General features: G+C 43.8%; 1 protein-coding gene across 1 annotated transcript; it reads left to right on the top strand.

The window, feature by feature from the left end:
- The first annotated feature begins 755 nt into the window (after positions 1–755).
- On the top strand, positions 756–16,672 carry Crym (crystallin mu). The gene is made up of 8 exons (XM_005323732.5): positions 756–1,033; positions 1,508–1,661; positions 3,695–3,757; positions 7,350–7,451; positions 9,437–9,620; positions 13,528–13,649; positions 14,275–14,359; positions 16,326–16,672. Exons 1-8 carry the CDS (start codon positions 864–866, stop codon positions 16,388–16,390), a joined length of 945 nt encoding a protein of 314 aa, XP_005323789.2. The 5' UTR covers positions 756–863; the 3' UTR covers positions 16,391–16,672.
- The last annotated feature ends 1,150 nt before the right edge of the window (positions 16,673–17,822 follow it).

Consider the following 17,822-nt stretch of genomic DNA (forward strand, 5'->3'; position numbering starts at 1 on the left):
ACACTCCTATCTAACCACTCGAAGTCAAAATAATCTCTTTTCTTTGAATTACACAAAGTTCTTTCCATATGACTGGTTTAGTAGCCAGGGGTTACTACTGTACATCATTGATTTCCCTCCTGGGTGCTTTCTGTCCTCTTTCTTCAAGTGCAATGTGAACTCCTTGGGGAAAACAAAACAAAACAAAAACCTCTGCATTTTGCCTCTTTGTGCGACTGAGGTCATTACACCTTGCCTTGAGAACTCTCTCCTCGAAGGTGAAGGTTAATTTGATTAGTTAGCCTGAGAGATAGCTTTGCACTTAAAGCCATTAATAGCCAGGCATCTGGGAAGTGTGGGTGGGAGGAAGATTGGGATTGGAGCCTCCAGATGGGGACAGAATTGAAAGCAAAGTATTTAATAATCCTGTCTCCTTTCATCCAAGATCTAGCAGCAGGTAATAGCTTAAGACCTAAGAGATGCTCGCCACAGGATTCTGTGCCCCATCTCCCCATCTCCTTTGCCAAGGCAGTAGCCAAGAGCGGAGTTGGTGGGGAGGAGCGGAGATGGAGTGCCAAAGCCCTCACTAACGCGTCTTGCCAGGAATGTAGTTAGAGCTAATCCCAGGAATTAAGAAAGTAGACTCAAGAATTCTAACTCCTGGCCTGACGCGGATCCCACCCCTGGGGAGCACCCACCCCACTCGCTCTTGGAGTCGGGGGGCGGAGACAAGCCTGGGCGGGGCGATGTTGCCCCGCCCCCGGGGACTGGCCGCTGCCCAGTAGGCGGCACCGCAGCCCAGCGGGCGCGCTCTTATAGCGCGCCGCCGGGGGGAACGTGGGTGTCAGTCAGTGCCGGGCTGAGGTTAGAAGGCAGGCGGCGAGATGAGCCGGGCGCCCGCGTTCCTGAGCGCCGCCGAGGTGCAGGACCACCTCCGAAGCTCCAGCCTCCTCATTCCGCCTCTGGAGGCGGCTCTGGCCAACTTCTCCAGCGGCCCCGACGGAGGAGTCGTGCAGCCCGTGCGCACCGTGGTGCCGGTGGCCAAGCACAGGGGGTGAGTGAGAAAGACGGGGCAAAGGTCCGGAGGCACTGAGGAGAAGGACCCGGAGGCAGGGAAGGGATGCTGCGGGAGAAGGGAAAAGAGGACTTGCTTGATCCTTGCTAATGACAGCTGCCACTTCCTCGGTAACCTCTGTTAAGTGGGCGCTTTACAGGTGTTACCAGGTTTAATCAAACAGACTCCACATCAGGAGGTATTGACGGGGAAAAGAGACCCAAGAGAGGTTAAATGATTTACCCAGGCGTACACAGAGCTAATAAGTGGCGGACCTGGGGTTGTTTTCTGAACACACTAAGCTTTGTGGCTTAGTGCATGAGAGAAGGGCAGAGGGAAGCAGGGAAGGGCAGAGGTAATGTGGGTCAGGAGTGGAGCTGTGGGAAGGAAACCGAAAAGAAGGCAGATGGGGACTTTATGGGGGACCCCAGTGTTATTGGGAAGGATTTGAAGCTGCTCCCTCTCTCCGTGTAGCTTCCTGGGGGTCATGCCCGTCTACAGTGCAGCAGAGGATGCCCTGACCACCAAGTTGGTCACCTTCTATGAGGGCCACAGCACCACATCCACCCTTCCCTCGCACCAGGCAATTGTGCTACTCTTGGAGCCTAGCAATGGCACCCTGCTGGCGGTGAGCAACTCTTTATCCTGGAGGTGGAGCCGGGGCTAGACTCAAAAGTTAGTTCTGCATGAGTGGGAGGCATTCTGCTTGTGACCCCAAGTCCCCTCTACCAATGAATGGGTACTAGCCACAGAGAGGGTTACCTGTAACTGTGTGTCTGTTTGTATGACTGTCTGAGGGTGCGTAACCCAGCCCACTGCTGCTTCCAGTGTGTGACAGCATGGAACTAATAATGTCCTCATTCTTCTACATAGTCTTATCTGCTCAGATACCTCACAGCTTGAGCTGAGAGAATATGTATTTACTGAATCCCTATCAACATGGGGGAGGGTGTTCTCTAATCTGTGGAGGTCTCTTCTGAGGAGTACACAGTGACCTGTTTTAATATGTAACTATAGAATCAAAAAGTAGCAGTACCTCACATTTATTGAGCAGTTTTTAATGTGTCGTGTCCTGTTCTAAACACTTCACATGTATTAGCCCTCTTAATTTTGAAAACCACCTATGAGGCAGGAAATATTACCCCCACTTCGTTGGTGAGAAAATCAAGTCATACAGCAACTGAGACCAACTTACCCAAATCTATGTAGCTAGTAAGTGGCATGGCAGGACTTCAGTCTAAGCCCACGATGTGCTCTACAGCCTTTTTAACTGCCACTTAATTGAGCACTTATCTGCCAGGCAGGAGATTCTAGTCACATTCAATTCTAACAATTCCTCCTTGGGAGTTTTTACTGCTTCATCTTCCACCCAATTTCTGATGATGTCCCTGAGGCTCAGGTTACTAGAGCAACTTTGCATGTCACATAGCTGGTTAGTGAAAGACCCAAAAATCACTCATAAGTCTATCTGACTGACTATGGAGCTTATGCTCTTAAGTGTCCTTCAGTCTGGCTTTTAAACTCTCTTTCCTGAATTTCTGATTCCCCAAGGACTCTTGATGGTTCATCACTCCTCTGTGTGGAATATCTAGCTCTTCCCAGCCTAAATTCATCCAATGGTAATAACATCCATACTATCTACCTGCAACAGTGGTTCCCCTGGAGCCTGATTCCTGGGCCTTTGACAGAACCTTATATCCTTGCTGCTTCTGCTCAGTACTATGTGATTCTGTACTCCTCTGTAAAATGAGAATAATGATGCCTACCTTTTGAAGGTCAGCTAAGATGAATAACTTATAAATGGAGGTCAGTGCAAAAGACAGCTATTGAGCAGGCATAACAGAAGTCCTCACTGTGCATGAGAATCACTGGGGGAGCTTTTGAAAATGAGGATGTCTGGGTCTTAAACCTAGAGATTTAAGATTTAGGGCTGGGGATATTTTTTTTTTCTGTGTCAGGAAGTGAACACAGGGTCTAAATGCTGAGCATATGCTCTACCTCTGATTCAGATTCAATTAATTTAAAGAAGGTATCTGGGAATAGTATCTTTACCAAGCTCCCCCATATAAACAGCTGGAGTGAGCACCACTGATGTGGAATTCTTGGCCCCTGACAGATGTGAAATGACCATCTTTTTTTTTTTTGTAATTTTTTTTTTGTAGTTGTAGATTCACATCATGCCTTGATTTTTATTTATTTTTTTTAATGTGGTGCTAGGAATTGAACTCAGTGCCTCACATGTGCTAGGCAGGCGTTCTGCCACTGAGCTATAGCCCCAGCCCTGAAATGACAATCTTATCCCACAAGTTCCTCCTCAGTTTGGTGTTTAAAAATCCCAGGACAAGGAAACAAGATGGTTAGTTGTTAAGAACTCACCACGTGCTAGAAGTTTCCCTATACACTAATGCCTTTAATCCTCTCAGTACCCCTCTGAAAGGCTTGTATTATCTTTGTTTTTACAGGTGATGAAACCAATGCTTAGGGATTAAAATGTTCAGTTACATGTCTCATAAGTGGAAGGATTCTATCCAACTCTGACATAAGCCCCCGTTCTCTATAGGATACCTTCATACTTCTTAGGGCTTCTCTTTCAAAGCTGCTTCTCTCAGTTTGAGCACTAGAGAGGGGAACCCCTTGTTCACTGTCTCCACTTCCTCCAAGGTCATGGATGGAAATGTCATTACCGCAAAGAGAACAGCTGCAGTATCTGCCATCGCCACCAAGGTAAGATGAGTGGCTGGCTGTGCCATCAAGGTGAACTGCTGGGTGGGGTTGGGTGCCTCAATCTTGAGAGAGTAACAGAGAATAAAGAATGTATTCTCATCTTCCTTTGGACATAGCTGGAACTTCATACGCCAAATACAAGATATTGGCACAGTGATTCACCAAATTATCAGCTGCCACTTAGCATGCATGACCCGATGCCAAATACCTCACATGTATAATTCCCATCCACTTTGCAGAGTAGATTCTATTGTCTCCATTTTCCAGGAAGAGGTGCTCAGAGAGGCTCAGTGAGTTGCCCAGGATCACACAGCTAATAAGTAGTAAATCTTGACCTAACTCCTAGGACTACATTCTTACCCCTGTACCACATTAGACCTGGTAAAACAGTATGGTTGCCCCATAGGACAGAGCCAGTAGTGCACAAGAGGCAGAGGGTGAGCAGACCAAATCTAAGCCACACTCTTTTATTCATTCAACTAGTTTTGACTGAGCTGCTACCACATTCCAGGCCCTTTTTTTTTTCTTCCAGCACTTAACCACTGAGCCACATCCCTAACCCTTTTACAGGTTATTTAGAGACAGGGTCTTGCTAAGTTGTTTAAGGCCTTGCTAAGTCACTGAGGCTGACGTTTGAAACCATGATCCTCTGCCTTAGCCTCCTGCCTCAGCCTCCGGACTCAGTCTCAGCCTCCATTCCAGGTGTATGCCACTGTGCCTGGCTGCCAGACACTTTTCTAACTGTTGAGGATCCAATAGTGAACAAAACAGAGAGATGCCCACAGAAAAGATCAAAAATAAAATAAAAGTGAAAAGTAAAACACAGAGTATGATTTGCTTAAAAAAATAAACAACAGGAAAAAAAAAGCCTTTTGAGTCTAATAATAAATTGCATCAATAATCCTTAATAATAACAAATATTGTGTAATTAATATTTATTGATCAATAAGTAATTATTACTGTGTTCAGAGCCCTGAAAAACAAACCACAACCCCCAGAAATCTACTTAGTATGTTAGAAAGATGAAAGTAAAGCAGAAATCAGGAGGATTAGGGAAGAGGTGACATTTTAAAGTATTCAAGAAAGACCTCACTGAAAGAATGACATTTGAATTAAGGCTCAAAGTGGTGAGTGAGTGACCCATGCAAAAGTGTGGAGAAGCCCTGTAGGCAGAAGGAATCACAAGTGATGGGTTGACAATATTTTTAAACAGCCTCAAGGTATCCCACCAAAAATAATAATAACAATGTCTTTTTAGAGGTTAGAGTTAAGAAGAAGAGGCTTAGAAAACGAGGTGTCTTTGGGAACAGTTGCGGTCTGGAAGCTTTTATGTTCAGTGGAGAAGGATGATGGGAAACTGATGGAAACATGACCCCGGGGGGATTGGAGCGGCCAAGGCCAGGGGTTCAGATTGCAGGTTAAGGTTTTCTCAATATATTACAGGGAGGGAAGGAAACAAGGACTAATCTGGTAATTGCATATGAAGAGAGGAGATCACAGAACACGCCTTGACAAACTGGTTTTTAATTACATCCACAGCCAAATAATCAAGAGACTTTCAGATATGGTTTTTAATTACATCAGACCCAAATAATCAAGAGACGGCTTGAGATAACGTTTGCTGGTGATAAGTTTGCTGATGATTTAGAAACAGAAGGAATCTTACTGCCTTACATTTGTGAAGGACTTTGGTCTTTTTCAAAATAGTTTCCAACCCATCATCTGGATTTTGAGGAAGACAGAGCAAGTATCATTGATCTCATTTTACACAGAACACTATGTTTGTTTGAATTAATAAAAATCTATGGGCTGGGGATATAGCTCTGTTGGTAGAGTGCTTGCCTCGCATACATAGGCCCTTGGTTCAATCCCCAGCAGCGCGCGCACACACACACACACACACACACACACACACACACACATACGCGCACACACACACACACACAATCTGCACTCCTAGAACAGTTGGGTTCACATTTCAGAGTTTAGGCTGAAACTCATAGCCCTATTCCCAGCATTGACAATTTCTGAAACTCGAGTGTACTTCCAAAATTAGATTTATATTACCTATGAACAGAAAAAACATGGTAATATTGCTTAATTCTATTTATTGGATAAGAGCATAGGATTATTAGTCTTGTGGATCTTGTCTCTTTGAAACATTTCAACTCAGATTCTTTAAACATAGAAAAAGTATCCCTCCTGCAGCTTTGGGAGATAATATCCTAATGTCCTGAGACTTTTTAAAAGAGTTTTATGGGGAATTCAGAGTTAAGATTTTTCACTGAAGACTTTTCACTTTTAAGGTTATACTCCAGAATTTTAGCAAGTAGCATTATAATAAACAGCAGACACAAAACCTCAATTTTTACTAAATAGAAAAAAGGCAGATGAGGTCAATCTGTCTTAATAAATATGGTCTGAAAAGTGAGGGATGTCTTTCTCTACATCCATAGTTCACAATGGAGGAGGACTTCACTATCTGCCCCAAAAACATTAGCAATATTTGGAGACACTTTGAGTTGTCACAACTGAAGGGGAAAGAGGTGAGAGGTGTTACTGGTATCTAATGGGTAGAAATCAGGTATGCTATCATATCCTGCACAGGACAGCCCTCTTCCCACTGAAGAATGACCCAGCCCAAATTTCTGTAGTGCCAAGATGGAGAAACCCCATTCTATTTCTTATAGGTCATAATAGGCATCTACCCTTATGTGGCAGGGATAGTGCTGGAAATTGAACCAGGAACACTTTACCACTGAGTTACACCCCCAACCCTTTCTATTTTTTTTATTTTTTCTTATTTTGAGACAGGGTTTTGCTAAAATTCTGAAGCTGATCTCCTGCTGCCTCAGCCTCCAGAGTTGCTGGGATAATAGGCGTGTGCCACCACATACTGCATGTACCATTTCTATTCAAATAAAACTAACTCTGTCCCCTTGGGGCTTAAAGACCAGTACAAGAAAATGAATTTTGAAAATGAATTTCCAAACACATATTTTGAAGGGGTGGATTCTATCAGGGAGGACAGAAAGACTTCACTGGAGAGAAGTCGATCACAAAATCCTACAAATAAAAAAATAAAGAATTAATGAGATTTGTCTTAATCAGATCCTGAACAGTTGAAAGAAAAATTTAAGATTTATGGTTTATTTCACAATACCAAATTGAATTTTTCTCCTTCTCAGCAGTTCACTGTGAATGTTTTTTAGAAGCATGAAGATGTGAATTTGGAGCTCCACTGGGGTATTTAGTACTTTTAGACTCCCGATCAAGTTATTTAACTTCTCTGGACCTCAATCTCCTTATCTATAAAAAGAGCATAATAATTGGAGTTTCCAGCTCATAAGGTCCTTCTCCAGACTAAATGAGATCATGAGGGTAAAGTATTGGCATAGGTTAGGTGCTCGCTGAAAATACCTTCTTTCCTCCTCACTGAACAGAGAGTAAACTGAAACACACAACGGCATCTCTGGGATTGCCTGCAAGCTCTTGAAGAATAGAGCAGAAGTCGCCTGATTTTCAAACTGTATTTGTTTTCACCTGGCTGCCGATTTCTTCCTTGACCTTTCCCACCCCATTTCTCCCCTAGTTTCTGAAACCACCCAACAGTGATGTGCTGTGCATCCTTGGGGCCGGTGTCCAGGCCTATAGCCATTATGAGATCTTCACAGAGCAATTCTCCTTTAAGGAGGTGAGTTCAGGGTGAGGTGTGGGGAGGGAGTGGCCAGTGACCTCTGTCTGTATTCCTTCACTGCAGCGTGAGTTTCTGTGAAATAATTAGGTGAACGGTCCAGTCGAGACAATTCTTCACTAGAAGTCTTGATGGAGGTAATTATCAGAGGAAGTTCTGATAACAACCTCTTTTTTTAAAAAAAAAATATTTATTTTTTAATTTTAAGCAGACAATACAAAAATAAAACAAAAGTTAGTCTTATTAGTATGAAATTAGGTGGTGCTGAGGATCGAACTCGGTGCCCCAAGCATGCTACATGAGCGCTTTACCACTGAGCCACAACCCCAGCCCCTGATAGCAACCTCTTGTCAGTTTCTCAGTTCACAGGGATGCAGCACGCCTGATCAGTTAAAGAACTATAACTCTTGCATATAGATGGTCCTCTCAGCCCTCTCTGTGCTGTTTTTTACTCCTAAAAATCTAGGAGTTTTCAAATATCCAGGTCTATGGATCCAGGAACCAGGGATGAGGCTTAGCAAGCAGGAGGCCACAGCATCCCCCTCCTGCAGTCTGTATATTGGCCCACCTTTCCCCTGTGATGACTCATGCTTCCTACTGAGAATGTTTGATGCTTTTTAAAATATTTTTATTAGAGAACTATAATTATACATAGTATTTGGATTCATTTTGACAAAATCATGCATGTAAGGAATTTGATGTCAATCCCTACCCCCACTTCCCTTCCCATCCTCCTCTCCCCTGTTCTCCCTCATCTACTTTACTAAACTTCCTTTTACACACACAAACACATATATATGAAATCACCTTTGGTACCTTTATAGGTGCATATACCATGATACTATTTTTGTTTTATTTTATGTGTGTGTATGAGAGAGGTGGAACAGATTTAAAGTATGAATGTTTAAAATTTTTAATGAATTTTCTTCCCAAAGAAGAGGTATTATTTAAGATAGGAAATTGACCTTTCATCTGTTTTCAAAGACAAGAGGTTAATGTTTTTTAAAATTCTTTCATTAGCTTTTTATAGTTTTAATCATGTCAGGCATTCAGTTTATCCTTTTTGTTGAATGCTCTAATATCACTTTTCCAAATTATCTAATTATTCCCTGATATTTGTGATGTTCCCTGGTCAAGAGGGGTAACATGGCTAGCTGTTCGCTTTTGACTATGCATAATGCATTGTTTTTCACCTTGGCTGATGAACTTTCTTTAAGTTTATGTCTGTATTTACTATATTTCCTTGTGAGACATTCTTTAGGCCTTATTTTCAATTGAAGATTCACAACCCCAGACCCAAATGTTGAAACCTGTTAACAAGCCAGCAAGTCCCTAGTTATGTCAGTGATATCCCTTAACACCACCTCAGCACCTTCCAGGAACCTGATTCCAGCTCATACTCTTGGACTTTTCATCAGCTTCTCCATTCACCTTCAACCCTTTGGGTCTTTGATCACCGCATACCTTGCAGAGATCAAGTTATTCCATGCAAAAGCACTGCCGGATACTTTTTATGAATATCACACCCATTATGATTCCTTTACAGGTCTCAGGCATAAAGTGTGAGTTCTACACTGACTTTGCCTAGTTATCATCTCCATTTTATAGACATGAAAATTAAGGCTGAATGAGGTAGAATCATTTCAGGAGCAGTAAGGGACAAAGCAAGGATTGATTCCAATTCTGCCTGGCTCCAGAACTCGCTCTGCTAATCAGTAAATGGTATAGTAGCTATTAAGCGACTGAGGCTGTGTGTCCTTGCCTACAGCTAGAGAATTTCTATCCTTTTTATAGAGGAAATTTGTAGATAAAACATGTCCTTGATCAAATGTCCATTCTCCATAGGGAATGATTTAGATTCCCTATGGAATCTATCATAGTCCTAAACTAGAGAGGTTAAATTTCCCTTTGGCACCTCTGGACCCGGTGTAACATAAGTAGACAAAAAAATGACACCAGTGTCCCTCTTGTTACCCCGAATGAAGGTAAGGATATGGAACCGCACCAAAGAAAATGCAGAGAAGTTTGCAAACACAGTGCAAGGAGAGGTCCGGGTCTGTTCATCGGTGCAAGAGGCTGTGACAGGTGCTGATGTGATCATCACAGTCACCATGGCAACAGAACCCATTCTGTTTGGTGAATGGGTGAAGACTGGGGCTCACATCAATGGTAAGCAGAGGGGCTCCATGAGCCACGGGTAGGGTTTGGCCAAGACTCCTCCTTAGACTGGACCGCAGGGCTGGTTTCCTCATTGTGCAGAATGCCCAAGCTTTATGAGGACCTCAGAAACATGGGAGCCTTTGGAGATCTTATATCTCAAAGTATGAAAAGGAACCTAGACATGGTGGTGCATATCTGTAATCCCAGAAACTCAGGAGTCTGAGGCAAAGGGACCACATAGTTTGAGGCTAATCTGGTCAATTTAGTGAAATCCTGTCTGAAATTTAAAAATAAATAAATAAATAAAGTTTCAAAGGGCTGGGTATGTAGCTCAGTGGTAGAGCCACCCTGGGTTCAATCCCCAGTACTGAAAGGGGGGGAAAATATATATATATATATATATATATATATATATATATATATACACACACACACACACATACACACACACACACACACATATATATATGAAAAAAGGAAATTGCAACTATGAAACTGATAAATATTTCACTAACACTGTTCTATAAAATGTAATACTGCAGTGAATGGTAAAGCACAGCTTCATTCTTAAATGTGATGCAATTTAAATCTCAAAGGCCAAAAGGAAATCATTTGTTTTTCAAACACAAAACTATAAAATGTTTCAAAGAAATTATAGTACAAAAGACATGTGAATGCTTTTAATTTGTGTGGTGAGATAGAGGAGGGAAGAGGAGTTTAAGGCTGAGGGTATCTGGGGCCTCTGAAGATCTTTAATTCACCTTTGAGTCTACAGCAAGAGCTGGTCTATATCAAATACTTCACCGCAGGTGCTGTTCTAAAGTTTTTATTATGTTATTTAATCTTTACAACAACCTCAAGAGGTAGTAACCATAATTATCATGGCTCCTTTTTTACAGGTAGGATAAACCAAGGCATAGAGAGATTAAGTAATTTGCCCAAAGCCAGTGGTGCTTGGTGGCAGGATGGGGATTTGAACTGAGGCAAGTCTGTCCTTAGAGCCCAAGCCTTAAACAAAGCTCCATATTATATTCTGATAAGACTGAGCCAGGCGCCGTGGCACATGTCTATAATCCCAGCAGCTCAGAAGGCTGAGGCTGGAGGTTTGTGGGTTCAAAGCCAGCCTCAGCAACTTAGTGAGGACCTAAGCAACTTAGCAGGACCCTGTCTCAAAAACAAATAAAAGAGTTGGGGATGTATGTAGCTCAGTGTTAAGCACCCCTAGGTTCAATCCCTGGTATCCACCCACTCCCCCCACACACAAAAAAAGACTGGCTTCTGATGAGCAGAGCCATCAGAAAATGGTACCAGTGCCCTATGTTTCAGTGACAAGCACAGTGATGTAGACTCAGAAGCTAGGAGTTGTGTACACTTGGGCAGATGAGCAGGCAGGACCAAGTCAGTGATATGTGTTCATTTATAAGCATTTATTAAATTTCTACCATGCACCAGGCATTGATCTCCGTGCTGGGGATGCCACAATTAATTAGGCACTTGAGGTCACTACTCTCCTGGTGGTTACATTCTAATGAGGGGAGATAGAAACAGACACAGAGAGAGCTTCTGCTAAAGATGAGCCTTTCTGAAGGAAACAGGACCATGACAGAACTTGATAGTGAAGCAGAGGGCGGACGTGGAGGTAGGTCCTATCCATAGAGTTGTCTGATCAGCTCTCTGAGGAGGCAGTTTTTCAGTTGTAACCTAAATGATGAGGAAGAGCCAGCCATGCCAGGAGCTGAAGGAAAGGCACTGCAGGCAGATGACGGTGAATGCAAAGACCTCAGGGGTGACAGTGATCATGGCATGTTTAAGGAACGCACCAAAGTAAAATCAAGGTCCCAGTTTGCGTTGGACTGTTGTTATAAGGTAGGTCCAGAGAGTAGGGAAGAGGTGGTTTTTGGAAATTAAAACTTTTTCTGGAAGGACTTGGGGGAATCAAAAGGAATCAGTTCTTGGTGAAGTGGGTTCCCAGGGCCTGAGCTGAATCTCCACCAAGACGATTTGATTTTTTTTGTTTTTCAACCTAAAACTGTCTTCACAGTTTCCGTGGTTCAGGAGTCTGGCCATGGGTTAGCTAGGTCTTCTGCTCAGAAGTCTCCCAGGGTGAAATCAGGTGTTTTCTAGGCTGTAATCTCATCAAGTTGTTCAGGGTTTTCTTCCAGGCCACATCGTTGTGACAGTATTTAGTCCATTGTGTTGTAGAACAGAGGGTCTCAATTCCTAGGGACCTTCCCCTTTCCTCATCCTCAGTCAATAGCAGAGAACTCCCTCCATGAAGATCTGACTTGATCTTGAACCAAGGTATCTCTTCTGGTTCCCTTGCCTAGGGACAAAATTACTGTCTGTATTCACAGAGGCACCAAGTGTACTTCAAAAAAAGCTCGTCCCCACAGACAACAGGGAAACACCAACAGACTTTACCTGGTTTACAGCTCAGCTGAGAGGAGGCCTGATTCCAACCTCCCCCACACTTACATCCCCTGTCCCCCAGCCCACCAGCCAGTCTTCTGACCCGCAAGTCTTTCTAGTCCCTCAGTTTTTCTGAGTTGGGCCCCTCCTTCGCTGCCTGGCCCACCTCCATCTGCCTAAGTAACCTCAAACAACCCTTTGAGAGCTCACGGGCAGCAGAGAACTGAGGGGAACACTGCAGAATGAGGGATGCCCTGAGAAACTGGAGGCTTTTTTTTCCCACCAGCTTATGATTTATTTACGAGCTTCAATAGCTAGTGCTGTTGTTCTATAGAACTCCCCCGCACCAACGACCTTCAAGATGGACAGTTTTACACTACTCTCTTTGAAAATTAGAGTGAGGGCAAACAGGAGGAGGAGAACAGTTGAGCAAACTGGAAGTCAGTGCAAGAAAACACTTAAAGGCTGCCTTCTACTTGGAAAAGACTTCACAGCAGTTTTCAAAGACTAACTGCCCTGAGCTGGATCCAGCCAGCCTGTTTTGTTTGGACCTTAGAGAAATCAAGAAATAACACTTGCAAATAGATTTCCGGTCTCTTAAAAAAAAAAAATGGGGATATCTGGTAACAGTGACAAGTGATTCACACATGGCAGTAGTTAGCTGGAACTGAACAATGACCATCCCCTGGAGAAGGCCGGCTCCCTTCTGTGTTTCGTGGCCTCCACCATTTCCAATCTGGTGCCTCTATCAACTCTGCTCCTTTCCATTACCTGCCTGGCTCTGCAGGCATTTGGTTGCAGGCTCTGCATTATCTTGTGTCCCCGTAGCAGGAGGCACGATGTATGGGATTCATTGTTCTGGTCCTGGGCTCTGTGGAGGTTGTGAATGCTCAAGGCCAGGAAGGAGCCAGCCTTCCTTCTATTAGGGCTTCCCTGTGACCTTGACATTGTGCTATTTTCTCATGAGTTCAAAGAAAAGTGTTTAGGAATGAGGAGTGGTAATGATTGGAAACTAAACCAGAAGATAAGGAGCCTGGGTGTGAATAAGCTCTGTTTCAAGGTTTTTATTAAGATACCATCACTTCTGGTAAGAGGCACTCTCAAACCTGGATTCAGGATGAGATGGAACCTTAAGAGTCCACCCCTCAAAGCCTCAATTTGTGTGTCTGTTAAATGGGAATCAGACATCAAAGTGTACTTGTAAAGACCATAAATAGTGTATGTAAGACACCCCACAGTAAGTATCCAATAAATGAATGCTAAGTAGCCTCAAAATATTTTAGGAATAAGGTAGAATCTAAAACAGAAAGGGAAAAAAATGGTAAGAATTATTTTTAATAATATTTGGTCTTACCAATTGGGTGGGGCTGCTTGGCCTAGGGAGTGAGGTGGTTTTCCAAGTCTGAATATTCCCACATGACCTTTGTTCAGCTCTCTTGAATGTCTTGTCCTGATGAGTATCCCTTGGGACTCTTCTGGGCTGAGGTTTTGTCTTGCTGTCTCCTAGCCGTCGGAGCCAGCAGACCTGACTGGCGGGAGCTGGATGATGAACTCATGGAGCAGGCCGTGTTGTATGTGGATTCCCGGGAGGCTGCCCTGAAGGAGTCAGGGGATGTCCTGTTGTCAGGGGTGAGCCTCCTGTCCCGCCTGGCACAGCTGTTGTCTGGCCTGGACTGGATCCCAGGGTTTCACTAACTTCCCCTTCAGTTTATCCTCTTCCAGACCTTGGTCCACTCACTTCCTGATGGGGAAGAAGCTCCTAAACATCACTCCACCCTTTTTAATCCAATTCCAGAAAAATATGGCCATTATGGTGATGGCATGTGTTTTCCTGAACTCTCTGCCAGGAGAGAGAAGCTGGGGGGGGGGTTCCATTGGACCTTCTTATAAGGAAGTAGGATTAGGAGATGGGAGCCTATTGCAGCCTAGAAAGCTTCCCCATGTGGCCAGGACAATAGGACTGTGGTTGATCCCCTTTTGGGTGCCTTTTTCCCTTGTAATCAGGGCATAGAAGCAAGAAGGGGGCAGCCAGAATGCATGTTCAGATCAAGACACGTCTATTTCCTCACTGAGATGGGGACCTGGCAGGCCACCCCGCTCCATGCAAGCTCAGCTGTCTGCGTTCATGGCATCAGAAAGGATTTCAGGGGACAGCATCCAGTTTCCACATGGTCTTTTATCAAGTTCAGCCCTTGAAGCCAACCCCGAGCAGACTCTGGCTCCTTCCCTTAGTCGCTGTGTGTTTGTTTCTCAGGCTGAGATCTTCGCTGAGCTGGGGGAAGTCGTGAAGGGCATGAAGCCTGCCCACTGTGAGAAGACCACGGTGTTCAAGTCTCTGGGTAAGATCCATTGCTCCCTGGGCACAAATCCAGCCAGAGCACAGGCAGGCTTCCCAAGTGGGGCAAAGAGAAATGAGTCAACAGGCCCTGGGGCTGGATCACTGTTGAGTCCACCACGCCAGTCAATTATTGACATGTCTTAGTGCAGTGAACTCTGGGAAGTTCACTGCACTAAGACATGTCGGGAAGTCCTGGGTTGGAGTCCCTTCTCTGCCACGTACTGGGTGTGTGTCCTCGTCCTGACATCTCGGAGCCACGCATTCTTCAGCACCTGTTACTCTGAATTGTTATGAGGATTAAGTGAGAGGTACTTGGAAACTGAATGGTGCTATCATTCAGGCTTAGATCTAAATGAATGATCTGCACTCCCCTTTTGAGCTTTCAGAGGTGGGGGCAGGGAGAACAGTGTCCCTTATCCAAGCCTGAAAGAGATTCAGATAGGAAGCTCAGCCTGACACCTCTTTGTTCCCTCCTTCCCTACCCTCCTCCTTGCTTCTCACACGATATGGTTCATGGGAGCTATAAACTACCTGAGCTGGCACAGGTAGAAACCCAACAAGACTGGGCTCCCAGTGGCTCCCCTCTGGGCCCCTGGGCTCACCTCTTCCACTCTACCAGATTTAAGAGAATAGAAGTGCATGGGAACAGAACACATTCAATTGATAGGCCTTCAATACTGAATTAATCCCAAACTTGTTGCTATATAGTTGCTACCTTGAGCCCCTCAGGAGTGCCCTCTGCCCTTCTCTTAAGACTTCCATACTTCATAACAAGCTCAAATGCTTGGCAGAGTATTAGGAGGGCTCTGGCCCACCCAGAAGCCATGGTATGGTTTAGTAGCCATGCCTTGCCAGTTATTAAACATTTTTTAAATCTCTCAGGTACTTGAAGACAGGCAAAAAGACAGTATAAGCTTTATGCAGAATTTGGTTCAGAGACATCCCATTGATCCTGTTGTGTCTGAAAGTTTCAGGTTTCACAGCAGACCAGAGGACAGCCAACCTCCTTAAAGAGGCCAAATGCAGCAGAAACCTGCACTCCCCTTTTGAGCAGTATTCTGTTTTCTCCCTTTTGGGGATTGGTTTACTGTCATATCTTTTCATCTGAACACCTTTATGCATCTATGCTGGATGCAAAGTTAAGGTATATATTCAGAATTACAGATCCAGTGTCCCTTATCCAAAATTTTTGGGACCAGAGGTGTTTTCAATTTTAGAATATTTTAACAGGCTGCTCTGATTGAGCATCCCTGATCTGAAAATCTGAAATCTGTAATGCTTCAAAATTGATCTTCAAAAAGTTTCAGATTTCAGAGCATTTGGGGTTTTAGATTTTCAGATTAGGGATGCTCAAGCTAAACAAGACAAAGTGGAGATGCAAAGGATGCAGGGTTGAACCAGACCAGAGGTCAGCAACTACAGACCATGGGGCCAAACTTGGCCAACCACATGTTTCTGTAGGGCCCAGGAGATAGAAACTTTTTTTTTTTTTTGTAAAAACAAAGAAATTATTTCACATTTTCAAATGATTAGGAGATGAAAAACCAGAAAGATAGTATTTCATGACACATGAAAATGACAGAATTTCAAATTTGAGTTTCCATAAAGTTGTATCTGAACACAGGCTGGCCCATTGACTGACCTATCATCGACAGCTGCTTTTCCACTGTCAGAGTCAGGGTTGAGTACTTGTCACAGAGACCATGTGGCCCACAAAGCTGAATATATTTACCATCTGACTCTAAAGTATGCTGACCTCTGAACTAGGCCTTGATGGACACACATTTGCCTTGCCCTGCCCTTTGCAGAACTATCCAAGCCTGAACTCACCTCCGGATAGCAGTCCCTATTATCCTGATGGGCATTAGCAGCATGTACAATATTATCAGAAAACTGCCAGTCACAGGGCCTGGGTCGTTTTGGGCATTGTTCTGACAAAAAGTGACCCAAATTTCTGTTCATTCCAGGAATGGCAATAGAAGACATGGTGGCAGCCAAACTAGTGTATGATTCCTGGTCATCTGGTAAATGAAACAGAAGAATTTTGTGTTGAGATGGATGCTACAGCTCCAGGGTTGCTGCCCCTGATTGTTTCATAATTTCTAGATCAAATGAGGGAAGCCCACTCCCCAGTGACTTATAGCTTGTGCTTATCATGTTTTAACCTTAAATACTAAGGTCCCCATTCATGTTTGTAGTTGGAAAGCAACACTGGTGACCATTCCTTCTGTTATTCCAGGTTATCATAACATTCCCCCTCCCTTGTATTTCACTAACTTTGTATTCCCCTGAAATAAAGCATTTTCCAATTCTGCATTGTTTGCTTCAGTAACTTCTATCCCTCATGGTGAGGAAATGAGGAGGCTGATGCTTCCATTTACTCCCTGGGGGGACTTCAATGACTGTAATGACAATTTTTTTTTCTGTTTTTTGGTTGAAATACAACTCATCACATAACTCACCATTTTAAAGTGTGCCGTTTAGTTGTTTTTGTTATATTCACAGGGTTGTGCAACCATCTCCACTATCTAATTTCAGAATGTTTTCATCACCCCAAAAGAATCCTGGTGTTCATTAGTGTTACTAAACATTTTACCAGCCCCTAAAAACCACGAATTTACTTTGTACCTCTTATGGATTTGTCTCTTATGGAAATTTCTTATAAATGGAATCCTATTGCATGCAACTTTTTGTGCCTGTTTTAAAATTTAAAGAAAAATAGAGTTTCTATTATAGGTCAGGAATCCTTTGGTCACAGATAGTAGAGAGCTCAACTCAGTCTCTCTTAAGTGGAATGAACGAGTGGAATAGAATTTATTGGCTCTCGTAATTAAGAAGTAAACAGGTAACTGGTTCCAGCTATAATGGTGTCTATACAGGCTGCAAGTGTGATCAGGAACCAGTCTTATTCTCTACATCTCTCCATTCTGTTTTTTTATCATGGGTGTTCTCCCCTGTAGTGATACCGTGGCTGCCAACAGCTCCTGAATTATACTTTGCCCTCTTTATTGACTCTAGCATAGAGATCCTCTTCATTCACGGTTTAAAGTCCCAGCATTGAGACTTAACCACCCAGGTCATGAGCTCATTCCTGGGCCTAACATCATAGCAATAGGAGATGGAATGCACTGTGTGACTGTCCCCGAATGATTGCATTATCTGGGGGAATCTGATGCCCTTGTTATTCCGGCCTGGGTCACATGCCCACCCTTGAACTCAGGTGTGGAATCAACCCATTTGACCACGTGAGGTGACAAAGAGAGGGAGGATAGGCCATGCAGAAGGCTAAATCTACACGTATCCACTACATTTTCAGTGTGGAAGGGGCCATTAGGAATCATATACTCCAATCTGAACATAGGGATGGGGAATGAGCTGCAGATGCAGAGATGCCTTCCCCAGACCCCTGGAATCACTAGCAGAGCTTTGTTGCCTCTGTCCTGCCAAAGAGCCTGTCGGGAGGA

This window comes from Ictidomys tridecemlineatus, chromosome 10 (assembly GCF_052094955.1).
Source record: "Ictidomys tridecemlineatus isolate mIctTri1 chromosome 10, mIctTri1.hap1, whole genome shotgun sequence".
NCBI classification, from domain to species: Eukaryota; Metazoa; Chordata; class Mammalia; order Rodentia; family Sciuridae; genus Ictidomys; species Ictidomys tridecemlineatus.